We start from the raw sequence: 13,771 nt of genomic DNA, 5'->3' as shown, positions 1-13,771 counted from the left end.
TTATTCCTGCTATAATTCAAGGTAGCCACACAGTTGATGATCCCTGTTCTTAGCATGAAACAGCTAGTGGGCTACTCTACCATCTGGCAAGATACTAGTCCTGACATACAGTTGTTCCACCTTCAGTAAACACCCCCGACGGTATATGTACTTACATTATACAGAGTGAACAAGGACTAATGTACAAAGAGGGATCCCAATCCTCCATTCTGGGCAGGAATCAAATCCATGATTATTAAAACACACAGGGGGAAATGCTCTACCAACTGAGCTATGGAGCCACTCATTTACTAATACTGAACAGCATTGTGAAACATCACTAACTCAAAATGCAAAAATAAAATTTACACTTGACTTCCAAAACATTTGCAAAACAAAAACTGATTTTAATAAAACTGACAATGAATGCTGATAGATAAGGCAGAAGGGGGTGGTGGACAAGGTAGGTTGGCAGTGAATAGTGGTGGGCAAGGTAGGATGGCAGACAGGGGCAGTGGGCAGGGAATGTGTGGCAGAGAGAGTTGGTGGGTGGTGAGAGGCTGTTAGTCTGACAGTGATCTGCCAGTGGTCATATTTCAACATGAATTGTTGCTAAAAAGTTCAAAATCGGGCAAAATTTCCAGCACACCACAAAGGTATGCTGAGGCTAGACTGAACTGCATATAAAGCATTTGGGTCCATATGTGGAATAAACAGAATAAACAAGCAATTCCCATGTGATAAATTTAGAACCATATTGTCTAACTCAAAGAAAAGTCATATTATCAAGGAATTGTAGAGAACTTCAAACTTTGTACATTTGTCTGAATTATTAGGAATTTTAGTACTGTATGTGAAGTTTCACTTCATATATATATATATATATACAGTATATATATATATATATATATATATATATATATATATATATATATATATATATATATATATATATATATATATATATATATATATATATATATATATATATATATATATATATATATATATATATATATATATATATATATATATATATATATATATATATATATATATATATATATATATATATATAAATGCTGTATCTATATCCACATTAATCTACAAGTTCACAATAACACAAGCCTTATCATCTATATGCTGTATGACTACTGTACCTTATTAATCTTCACCATCAATTAGACTCTATATATACTATACTGTACTGTAATACTGCATGTACTGTACTGTAATCACTTATGTTACCTGTTGGTGACCTGTATTGCTTAAGATATTAGTATTATCAGCCTCAAAAACAATTCCTTCCAGAAATGACAGGCCTGTAAGAGTGTACTAATGTATTATAATGTCTGATGCATAAATATTCATTCCCTACACAGAAAGGAAAACAAATAATATTTTATCATGCTCTTGATAATATGCCATGCACAGTGACAAGAGAGAGAATGAACAGATGCAGGAAGAGGGGGAGGAAGAGATGTTGCAACTTCCACTTCATTATCTGATGTACAGGTATAAAAAATAATCTGACACATTGAACAAATTTATACAGGAAATTTATCATGGCAGTTTTTCCACCGAGTTAAAATTCAAGATAATATTATCCATCAATTACACGATACTGTAAGTGGATTTCTGCTTAAGAAGTACCATATCTTTAAATGAAATTAATACAGTAACATGATTAATAATAATCATGAAGAGACTGCCAAGCAAGAACATCTAAAAGCCAATGTATGAAGTATTATCGCTGAAATATTTCTCTACTCACTGGACTTGTATATAGTCCAAATCCCTGAGTCCGGTCGTGGAAGCTGTGCATGAAATTGAGAAAAAGGAGAGTGTGTTATTAGTGGTGAGAAAAAGTATAAAGGCCTGTCTGGTTTCAACATGGGTGAGGTGACGAGGCAACATTCTGGTAACGCTCACTATGGTCGCACCTCAACTATTTTACCCACGATCAATGCCTATAACTTCGACCCAAACTCCTGGTAATTTATAAAGACAGTAATGTTCTAGTCCACTGTCGTTCATTGGATTCATTCTTATTGTTTCATATCTCTTGATTTTGGTTTTACGATGAATTTTAATATACGGGTATTAAGTATAAAGTAAAAAAAAAACTAATAGTTTACCATCAATGAACATTCTGAAAATGTGATATGTCTTAAATAATTGACATTGTGATCCATGTACTTGCTCTTTCCTCCAATATTCCAATAATAATTTCCTGTGAACTGTTATTTTAATTAAAGATTAACTCATTCACTATGGGTATGCCACTTTTAATATTTTATTTGGCAATGTCCAACAATTTTCTTCAGCTCAGAGTAGACCCCATACACAAGGGGTTAAATATCACATGTGACAAAATCCCTAAATATGACAAAAAGTCCAACTTGAGAAAACTGTATTAGGTATTTATGTTATACTGTATTCTAAAATACTCCAAACTCCTTTACCATAATATCTGAGGTTACTGTACTGATTTTCCCTTCTTAAACATGTACTTGTACTTTCATTAGACGGTAGAATAAAAAAAATTCTTTACAATTTATGATTATATGATTTTAAATGTAAGAATTATTGGTTATTTAAGCTATAACAACAACTTTGTAATTTTGAATAACTTTTTTGTAAATTTTAATAATAGTCAAGGAGTCACTTATTAATACAAGATCCAGTATCAATTTTGTACTGTACTGCTGATACATTATTTACTGTAATACCCGACTACTGTACAATTTATAAAGATTCAGAATAAATTTCCCAAATAACTTTCACTGAGTGAGGTTCAGATTTGTTATGCTCCCAATAGCCAAGTACAGTAAGTGCAAATTGGAAAAAGATGGACCAGACAAGAGAGCAGAAAATTGGTCTCACTTTATCATGCAGTTGTTTACATACATACAAACATACACACTGAGATACCATTTCATATAAAAACAAAACGATACATCATTTACTGTATATGCTATGTAATGAGAGTAAACAATTGTAATCTTAATATACAAATACTATGCTTTTGTAAGAAGTGTGCTGTGTGTATGGTAAGATAAATGACTGAGAGAAAATCACACAGGTACAGAGAACGTCAGTCGGGTAGCGTGATACTCAGCAAGCTCTTTGAGGCGGTGCGTGTGGAGGAAGCAACAGTGAGCACACCTGCGTGGCAATATCTAACCTTGTTTAGTTTACCTCTATACTGTATTTCCTGCCTAACCCATGCAGCCAGTGGCATGAACACAGCCCGTTTCGAGTCTGCTGATACTGTTCAGTCTGCTCTTGCTGCCGTAGAGTTCAAGAGATTGTTAGTAAAGGACGAAAAAACTTAAAGAAAATTTCATCGTAACATACTAACCATGAAGACATTTTCAGCTATGAGGTTTGAATTCAGCAGATGTTAATATGAAGGTGAGATAATAGAAAGCTTTCACTCAGCAAGTATCGTCATATAATATCCCTTCAGAGGAAATTATAGTTAAAGAAGTAGTACACACAAATAATGAATGCTTGAGGGGTATTAGTTAGTAGTTCAAGGCTGTGAAATGCATCAGTTAAAAGACTGATTTTATGTCATGCTGTAATGTGCGAGGGGAAAGGCAACGTGTTTCTAGTATAAAAATAGTTTAGTTGATGCCAGTGTCAAAAGCAATACTGGAACCAAATTCCTCTATTTGGGTTTTGAAAGAGGAAAGAAATTAGTCTTATCCTTTTCCAAGAGATTATTCTTGGTACTTACATCTTTAATCTCATACTAATCTATCCAGAAGTCTGGTTGTAAAGACAGTATAAAATATATATATTAACTCACACACATCACACAAATAATTGGTTATGATTTCAGAAATTTGTCTGAACATCTGCTAAGATTTCCTTTTTATGAAATCTACAATAATAAAGATTAATTAATTTTAATGTTTAACTGTTAGTTTAGTAGATCACACCTTTACTTTGCGAGTAAAACACAACTGTCACAATGTACTCTTTGTGTGCTGACTACAAAAATACATTATGTTATAACAGTAGTAACATTTAAATTTAAAAAAATGTGACATTGGCTGTCTCTGCTCAGTATGTATATAGTCATGCACAAATGTACATTGAAGTATCAGTAAAAGTAACATTATTAATCCTGTATAGATGAGAAAACAATGATAAACCTCAGCAAAAATTAAGCCACACAAGAAAAAAGCACCCAAAAACATGGTGTTATTAGGCATTAATGAAACCATCTTACAAAATGCCTCCCACTAATGTCTCATGACTTCTAGAGTCCACTGGCACAATAAAGCAAGTCTAGGATTAAAACACTTGAAGCAAACACTTGACAAATTACTTCATGTGAAGAACCAAATTACAATGGCCAATCATCAAAATATTCCTGCTATGAGATTATTTTGAAGATAATTATGTTCCTACACCCAAAGAGTTTTTGCTTAGTGTTTGAAAGACATTTATTAACTTTTCAATATTGATTGGCTAAAATCTCTGTAAGTTCGGCACTTCACAAAAAACTTCTCGGCAAACACATCACACATTTTATGTTGGTATAAAAAGTTACTAAGGTGTTATCATCTACAGCTTTCCCCACACACCTCAACCTCTTTGATTAGAGGTTGTCATCAAGGCTCTGGGATGAATCTACCCTATCAATGAAGAGTCGTGTCCACTCGCTATCAGAGGTGTCGATTCGAGGCATTGACTGTAAGAGAGAGTTGGTACATACTGTACTCACTGCAGATGGAAGATCTGGCCACAAGCCTTCATATTATCTTTGTTTAATTATCATATTCGCATTAAATAAGAATATTTATAACATTTAAGATGGATATTAGTTTTCTACTCTACAGCATCTAATCCATTATATACTGTATGACCTTAAGCTCTTGCACAATTGGAAATCAGATGTAAAATCTTTCTTTCAATCTGCCATTATATATCATAGTTTACACCTTATGTTCCATAAAATCTTGTTCTGTGAGTGAAATACTTAAGAGAATTCCTCCCAGAGTGAATGAGGCCAAGTTCCAAGAGTTCATGAACACCCAAGGAAAATCTTGGCCGTTGCTCACTCAATCTTATTGACATCCTTCCTGATTACACATTCCCTCCTTATCACTACCTGAATGACTTTCAGCTGCCTTAAACTATTAATTCAGTCCATCCCTAAAACTCCATCTTCTAATTTTAAAAATTGTATCCCCCTCATAATTTTATCCCTGAATTCCTCCCCTAATCCCTCAAATTAGAATACCTTAAGGATTTATAACTCAGTACTGTAATAAGATACCCAACAGTTATTTTTCATTTACGTACACCATTTCCTCTCTGAGAGGTTGAGGGAATTAAAAGACTATCTCTGGACATTGTCTTCAGGAACTGATCAATCTCATAACCACTAGTACTGTAGCAGAAAACACCTAGTTAACATGTCCACTTGAGTAGTAAAACTAGCTTCCTTGATGAATGTATTGTCTGTGATATACTTTTTGATAAGAGATCCTTCATGTCCTGTAAAAAGACTGAACACTGCTTACTAGGAAATAGATTCAGTCTGTTATCATCATTATTTAAAAAATGAAGCAAAACTCTAAATCTATATCTATGGCTGGTTGATGACCATTTTGCACTAACTCTCATGTGGTAGCGAGTGTTTTGTATAATAAATGTTCTTCACTACACTGTCATTCATCATTCATTCCTTACCTGAGCACCATCTCATCATACTCTACTCCACATCAATTTAATATCACCTACATAACAATACACTACATAAATTACTATTAAAAAAACATTATTAGTGAGTCTAAGTTGCAAACAAAACAGTTAAATTTATTTAAAAATGAGACGGCCATTTCCAGCACACTTGCCAATTGTCTTCTATATAATTTTCTCCAAACTTCATATAATTACCTACTAAAACTTTACACTTTTGCAAAAAGAAAAACAATACATTTTACATCTGATTCTTTAAACTATATAAGGATTTACCTCTTGAATTCCTTACGTTCCTTCAACCAACCTTAGAAATCTTAGCACTTACAAATAATGTATTGAAACTAATTTAAAACGTTTCCTTAGTTAAGAAAACATTGCTTTTTGACAGTAATAACCATACTGTATAGAATATAGAGTAGCAATACATAGTCATCGAAGAAGGGAAAACTGAAAAAAATAATTGTACTAGGGCTCTGCTTCAATGGGCTGTCCACTACTTCATTGTGCAAACTTTTTTGGGGTTAATATTCAGGCTAAAATAATACCAACGCCATACACACACTAACAACAACAGAAATATAAGCTGTTGATTAATATGAGCAATCACCCAAATTCAGACAATTTTATATGCATGTAAAAGTTGATCAACTTACCTCTTCACCCTTGATCATGCCTTGTGTAGAAATAGTTGTTTCCACTCTCTTGATTGAGGCCTGGTGGATGTCAGTATCAAAGCGGATGCACTGGCAACGTCGCATTAAGTAAACAATGGGGATGGGAAGGAAGCCACCCATAAGAAGTATGAGGCATACAAACATAGCCCATCCTGGATATGGTTCCCTGACAGCATTACCCTGTGGGAGTGTAGAATTGTTGTGGCACATCTCAAATACTGTACTTAACTTATAAGAAAAAAGTATCAATGGGAAATTAAAAAAAAATTAAGGGAAATAAAAAACTATACTCCCAAATTTGACAGGAAGTTACAAAATTACACTTGACATAATCCTCATGTACTTTTTGACTGACAAACATGACTACTCATGCCAAAGCAAAGATTATATCAAACTCCCAAATGTTATGACTGAACAAACCCCTCTTGTAAATAATCTGACTTGAGGTAGCAACACAACTGAGGAAGAGATGTATGGTATCATCTTACCAATTCCATTTTCCAGGCGGGATAATCTGGGGGATGAGCGATTCTGTAGTAGAGACATGTTACTACCAGTCCGAAGATTGTAAGGGGGGAGATGAATCGCCACGTTGCTTGCCAGTATAGCCCGGGTCGTTCGCCGATCATCCTCTCAATATCGTCGGTAAACTTCTTGTGACCGTACACGTAAGAAATGACTATTGTCTCAAAGAATGCGATCATAATCAAGCCCATGGAGCCAGCAAAAGTATCAAACATGCCGAGCCAGTATTCGCCAGCACCCGTGCAGAAAATCAAACCGAAGAGTAAACTGGATAAGCAAACACATCCTGAGGAAAAAATTTATCAGTTTATAAAAAAAATATCAAGAAATATTTAACTAATATTTCACATACCAATTATTTTACCTTTACTTTGTTCAATAACACAGCAAGATCATAGAAATATCCATTAGATCAATATGGGGGATGGACCCAGTGTATTAGTGTACAACATTGGTGGAGAAATATCCAGAGTATTTCATATTTAAACTTTCTTCACGTCAAATCAAAAGTAATGCTTGACTACTGTATATGTGATCTCTTTCCAATATCTAGTAATCCACATTATCAAAGACTTAAATAATATTGTAAATCATAGGTTATTCATGCTCATAAAGTCACACAAATAGGGAACTGAATAGAACATAAAAAAGACATGATGGAAATACCTGTCAAAATTTCCTTCCGAACTCTGGCAAACACCTTCATGTCGAACATATTTGTAATAACTCCTTCCATCGTGCCGAACTGTGACCCAAGACCAAGTGCAAGTAACATCATGAAGAAACAAACTGACCAGAAGTTACTTCCTGGTAACTCTACGATGGCCTGTGTAAATACAATGAAAGCCAGACCTGTGCCCTCAGCTGCCTGTGATGAGAAAAATGGATTTAGAAAATATGATACACAATTTTGTATTTAAAAATTTTAATAGTATAAAAATTAACTTAAAATCAATTAAATTATACCATAAATAACCATTATACAGGAACAAACTTATTAATTATTCCCAAATTCATAAAATCATTGGTCTACAAGTACTATATACCTTACTTTCCCATCTTGAACAGAATAATAGTGTACAGTATCCATATTCCTGACAGAAGCAACACTGATTAATTACCTAAATTATGAGCTCTCCAAATCCTCTTGGTCCTAAGCCTTTCTTATTCCTGATAAACTTTTGCTGTGGTTTCAAATACCTTTCCTAGTGTAGTACAATAGCTGACTGAGTACTGTGATAAAATTTACTGGACTGTTATGAAGAAAATTCTCAAAATGAAATGTATAACAGGAAGGAAAAGTTAAAAATGGCAAGAAATACTACTCAGAAATGCCACTATAATAATATCCACCTACAACTAGACTGAACAACAGATCATATTTTATAGTGTTATCTTATCCTTTTGTATTACCTGATTGAGTTCATCAGAAACACTACAGTGCTTGATGTGTTCGTGAGTCTTGTTTTCATAAAATTCCTGTATAGCGGGCAAGTAGACCTGTGGCCAAAGCTCTTCGTAGTTCTCCAGAGTAATGTTGACTTCCTGGGGGTGTGTTGGTAAAAGATCCATGATGCTATGAAGCTTCTTGATGTTACTGAAGAATGGAGGAAATGCTGTATCTTTAATCTGTTTCATATAATACAATACTGCAGATCTGTTTTTATGTGCACAGTTTAAAATTGAAGAATATATACACAAAACATTCATACCAAGAAACAAGAAATATACTGTATATTTTTCAATCATAAGCAAATGACTTAGTATTAATAACTGTACTCAATGGAAACTTTCATCTCCATCCACGTTATAAGATCAGGATAGTATGACAGTGATCTTTACTTGCAATTGTTTTCATAAATATATCTTAGTACGGTACCTTAAAAGTAATAATCATGCAAAATTTTAGACCTTCTAAATACTGACAAGCCTAATGCAAATCACTTTTTACATAAAGTATCTTAAAACTTTAATCTTCTGAAATGGTAATAATGATGTATTTTTCTAATAGGAAGAGATTGGAAGAGAATGCTGGAGAAACCACTTACTGATCAACACATTTCTCATAGTTGGCCACAGCTTTGAAGCCAAGTACAGCAAAGATGTCTATTGTAGCAAACGTGGCGGTGAAAACTGTGATAAAACACATGAAGATGGCATCACGCTTGCAGTTGTTCTTCATGGGATTATAAGATGCAAAAGCTATAAGCGAACCAAACGCCAGTCCAAGTGAATAGAAGACTTGACAAGCTGCGTCCATCCAAACAGTTGGGTCCAGAAGTTTGGTCATCTGTACAAATAACATAAACCTATGTTAAAGTTACACAACAAAAAGAAAATGCTTTACTGATAATGTAACATGTAAGTTTAAGCATATAAGACTCCCAACAGTCTACCATTATCAAGTAGTGAATCCAAATAAGTTTATGAAAAGACAAGTTCCAAACTGATCTTCACAGCCAAAAAGATAAAATGTTTAGATGTCCTACGGAGACACTCAATGGATAGTTTAATGCAGATGGTGGAGACCTTCAACAATATACTGACTGTTGTACTAAAACAAGAAAAAATATGCTCTCCTCAGTTTGTAGGGATTGGCAATGAAAGCCCAATACTCCCGACTTCCACGCCACAGTTATGACCTTTCTCAATATCCTTCAGGAGACAAAAATGATTTCAGTGAAATATTTCCTTCTCACTTGCATTATGGCAGTGACGGGATATTTACCTACAGTGCAGAATAATATATGAACTGCCTGAATAATAGAATAACAAATTTATTCACACATTACAGGGAAATCTTTGAAGTAAGTCATACATACACAATGAAAATAGGAATGTTACTCTACAGCACAACAAATGAACCTACATCTGGTGTGAACATGTGCTTAAGTCCCTCCGAGGCTCCCTTCAGCGTGACAGCTCGACCGAAGAAGATGACGAGGATACAGTAGGGGAAGATGGCGGTGAAGTAGACCACCTATGGGAACAACAATAACAGTAATTAATAAAAGGAAACAACCCAGACTTATTATGTTCTCATCAGCACCTGGGAGAGAGGGAACATAGTGTATCAAAACACCAGGGCCATATTGGACATGTCATTTCTTAAATCATCAGCATATTTAATCTCTTTTTTTGTTTTAATTTTAGCATACTATAAAATTTATTCTTAACTCTTCTTCGGCAATACAGGTACAGTACAGTACTCACAAATGATATATGTGCCAAACCCTTATAAATATTTTAGAATGTGAAGTCAAGTGTTGAGTCAGTTCAACCAAGGACATCTACTTTATAATTATAGAGATGTTAAATGTGACAAGTTTCTACTACAGTACTGTATGTATTCCTGGGTGTAGCACAACACCTTATTGTTCCCTGAATATATAGAGTAAACAAAACAGATCATCAACATATTTAGGTCAATACCAAACATATGTACTGCACAGGTAATTATCGTATACAGTTGTACCCCGCTTAACGCGGTTTCACTTAACGCGATTTCTCATATACGCGGTGCCTCGCCAGAACCGAACTTTCACTTAACGCGGTTCATCTACTCATATACGCGGGAAGCGGCGCGGGCACGATGCGCACAAGGTCGCCCAGTCATCAAAACATTACCGAGTTCTTCACCCGCCACCCACCACAGCCGGCCCAAGTCAGTGATAGTGATAATTATAGTGAGGATATGGACTTATATGGACTTTGAGGGGTTTGACAAAGAGGCCCTGCAAGCCTCTGTGGTGGATAGTGATACAATTGATACAAGTGATACAGGTGAAGGCCAATAATCTGCCTCTGCTCGAACCAACCGCCCATCCCCGTGTGCCCAGCCATCTTTTCTACTAATGTAAGTGTTAAAAAACCTAATATTATTGATATTTCTCTTAATTATTAATTGTGTGTGCATACCATCATAAAGTTAAGATAATATTTTTACTACAACATAGTTGTGTGTCGTCAAAAAGTGGAGTTTGGGGGTCGGGCCAGTCTCTATTGGAATTAATCCCATATGTTATGTTGTTCACTTTACGCGGTTTTCACTTAACGCGGTACCCTGTGGGTTAAATTGACCGCGTTAAGCGGGGTACAACTGTACTTCTATAGGTATTGTATATGAAAATAATTTAATTCAAAACAATGTACAATGCAGTTCAGGTGTATATATAGGTACAGTACATTAACTATACAGTATACTTATAACTAAATTAGTCTTTTTTTTTTCAACCAACTGACAGTTATTTGTATAAGTGCACAAAAGTTAAACAAGAGACCAGTTTACCCTGCAGTTAACAGACAGACTACAGCATTTCAGATATATTCATTCTAAATATAAATTACGTATACTGTAGTACCTAAGGTATATTGAAATTTTCTACTATTGTACAGTTTCTATTTTTTTATATATTAGTGCGCGAGGTGTGCCAGATATATTCATCTACAGTCAAAGACGCTTACCTTGCCAGACGACTGGATGCCCTTCATGATGCAGAGCCACACCAGCACCCAGGATATGGTCAGGCAGAGCGCCATCCACCACTTAACACCACCGGTCTCACTAATTGATGGGCTTGCGTCAATTGTTTGTCTGTACCAGAAATATGCCGTCTCACTGGACAATTCACACTCTGCTACAGGAAATGTTTGGTTGATGAATTCTACCGTTTCATTTGGACACGTCGAAAACGGCAGAGGCGACTGGAAGTAATTAAAACTGTTAAGTAATTTCATAAATTGTTTAAATTAATAAAATAAAGTACAGTATGTCTACACTGTTGAGCAACTTACAATATTTCTTTTCCAAGTACAGCATAGTATTTGAACGTACAGTACACGTCGTATCAAGTCAAGTTATTTATTTCAAAGTATTGTTCAGACAAGCAGCATTGATCCTAAAATTCCTTTATACAACAACAGATGACAAAAGTAATGTCTGATATGACAAGAGTGATAACCTAAGATTCACCCACACAATGCTGTTTGGTACAGTATACTGTACTGTACTACTTAAATTACAGTAATTGTAATACTAACCTTAAATGAATTAAATAGATAATAGAAGCACCATGCGATGATGACATTATAATAGAGTCCTACAAGGTAGGATACGATGGTGGAGGCAACACCCAGGCCCCCCCACCAGGGAGAGATGAGATTCCATACTCCTAAAGAACCTTGCCGTAATCTTTGGCCGATACCCAGCTCCAGCAGGAAAAGTGGAGCTCCCTCTAATACCATCATGATTAGATATGGGATCAAGAAGGCACCTGAAGAAGAAACAAAATAATTCAAACATTAGTTATCACACAACATAAAATACAAGTGCAAATATAAACTACACTACAGTACATGCTTCCAATACAAATTTTAATAATAACTTAGGCCACTCTTGTGAGGCATTTTTTTTGTAGTTCAGTAATCTTTCCTTTGATGTGGTAACATTTGACTTGAAAGTGAGTGTGTCCCATAGGTTCACAGCCTGTTAGAGGCACCCTGAAAATTATAGAGTTTGTGTTACCGGGAGTAAAAAAACATATACTCGTACAGTACAGATATCAGTGTCATCAGTCAGAATTTGGATGCAGCTCTTGTCCGGTAATAGATAGAGACTGTAGCTGATCATTTTTCTACTTCAGAATTAATATAACCAAACATTATTGCCCTATTAGCTCATATTTTCTTCATTTACCTTCGTGTCAAAGAGGCTGTAGATTTTCCAATTAGGCCCCAGTCCTAATGGGCCCCAATACTAGTGGAGTGGTCAAGTTAGATTGGGGTCTATGAGGACTGGAACCCTCCTGGATAATCAGCGTGTATAACCTGGGTGTGCTACTTTCTACAAGCTTTTTCGATCACCTGAAAAATCTCCACCCCAGCTTATTTCACCTAAAGATTAACCACTCTAATACTATTTGGGGGATGAGTTTAGGTTAGGTTGGTTAATCTTTTTAGGTCAAATAAGCTGGGACAGAGATTCTTCAGGTGATCTGTTTTTTCTTCGACCCAGATGTTGAAAATACTGTCAATCTCACCTAAAAAAAATCACTGCTGTACCTGTAACTCAATCTGTACCCATGGTTCCATATTATAAGTTTATAATATCATTGTACCCATATACCTGTAATTTGTATATCTGCCTACTAATGTCTGTTCAACTCTCCTCCTGAACCACAAACCCCGAGATTCAGACTCATAAATCCGAAGCAATTATGGACAGAATAATGCATCAGTCTACTGCTTCAGGTTAACTGGACAAATGAATAAAACTTTCCCCGTGAACTATTTATTTACCAATTACATAAAACGTTTCCTGTCATTTTAAAGGTAATTGGGTAGTTTTAGTTGACTCGGTTAAAAACATCTTGACTGAAAGGGGGATCAATTATTCTGACGAAGCTACAAGAATCATTACGAGACGAGAGGAAGGTTGAGAGAAAATGCTGACGGAAGTGGGTTAAGAGGTGCTTGAGAAAGTTTGTGTGTGTGTTTTACCGTATTTATTGTGTCTTCTTCTTATTATTATTATTATCACACTATTTCCGTACACACACACACACACACACACACCTCATTAGCTGTTCGTCTAGCCACCAACACACGTGACTGCCAACACAAACACCCCTAACACCTAAGACTAGGCCAATTTAAAAACACAAAACAAAACAAAATAAAGAAAAATAATACAGATAAGTAAACCATCTTGGGTACGTTCCAACCCTTAACTATGAAATTTCCAAAGTCATTCGATCGTGTCTATGACTTAACTAGCGGTGTTCTGGGCTATTAAAAAGTCTTATATTATCAGTGTTTTAAGGATGATTATGTAACTCTCTGAACTTAAGACAAATTTCACTATACAATGA

General features: G+C 35.2%; 1 protein-coding gene across 6 annotated transcripts in view; it reads right to left on the bottom strand.

Moving 5' to 3' along the window:
- The window catches only part of LOC121862138 (sodium-dependent neutral amino acid transporter B(0)AT3-like), a 71,047-nt gene that overhangs the window by 11,490 nt on the left and 45,786 nt on the right, over nt 1-13,771 (bottom strand). The window contains exons 2-10 of one of the 6 annotated variants that reach the window (XM_042360163.1): nt 11,943-12,175; nt 11,367-11,606; nt 9,772-9,882; nt 8,951-9,192; nt 8,316-8,499; nt 7,569-7,770; nt 6,866-7,188; nt 6,357-6,557; nt 4,581-4,687 (exon numbers count right to left, since the gene is read on the bottom strand). In XM_042360163.1, coding sequence (XP_042216097.1) covers nt 4,595-4,687; nt 6,357-6,557; nt 6,866-7,188; nt 7,569-7,770; nt 8,316-8,499; nt 8,951-9,192; nt 9,772-9,882; nt 11,367-11,606; nt 11,943-12,175 — 1,829 coding nt within the window. In that variant the 3' untranslated portion in view covers nt 4,581-4,594. Of the gene's footprint in view, nt 1-1,753; nt 1,797-3,166; nt 3,271-3,729; nt 3,757-4,580; nt 4,688-6,356; nt 6,558-6,865; nt 7,189-7,568; nt 7,771-8,315; nt 8,500-8,950; nt 9,193-9,771; nt 9,883-11,366; nt 11,607-11,942; nt 12,176-13,771 lie in introns of those variants that run through there. The other 5 variants (XM_042360161.1, XM_042360159.1, XM_042360164.1 and 2 more) reach the window with 5 other exon arrangements.

The sequence above is a fragment of the Homarus americanus genome, unplaced genomic scaffold, assembly GCF_018991925.1.
Source record: "Homarus americanus isolate GMGI-L3 unplaced genomic scaffold, GMGI_Hamer_2.0 scaffold25013, whole genome shotgun sequence".
NCBI lineage: Eukaryota > Metazoa > Arthropoda > Malacostraca > Decapoda > Nephropidae > Homarus > Homarus americanus.
Note: the sequence above shows the minus strand (reverse complement) of the source record. Positions and strands in the feature narration are given on the sequence as shown.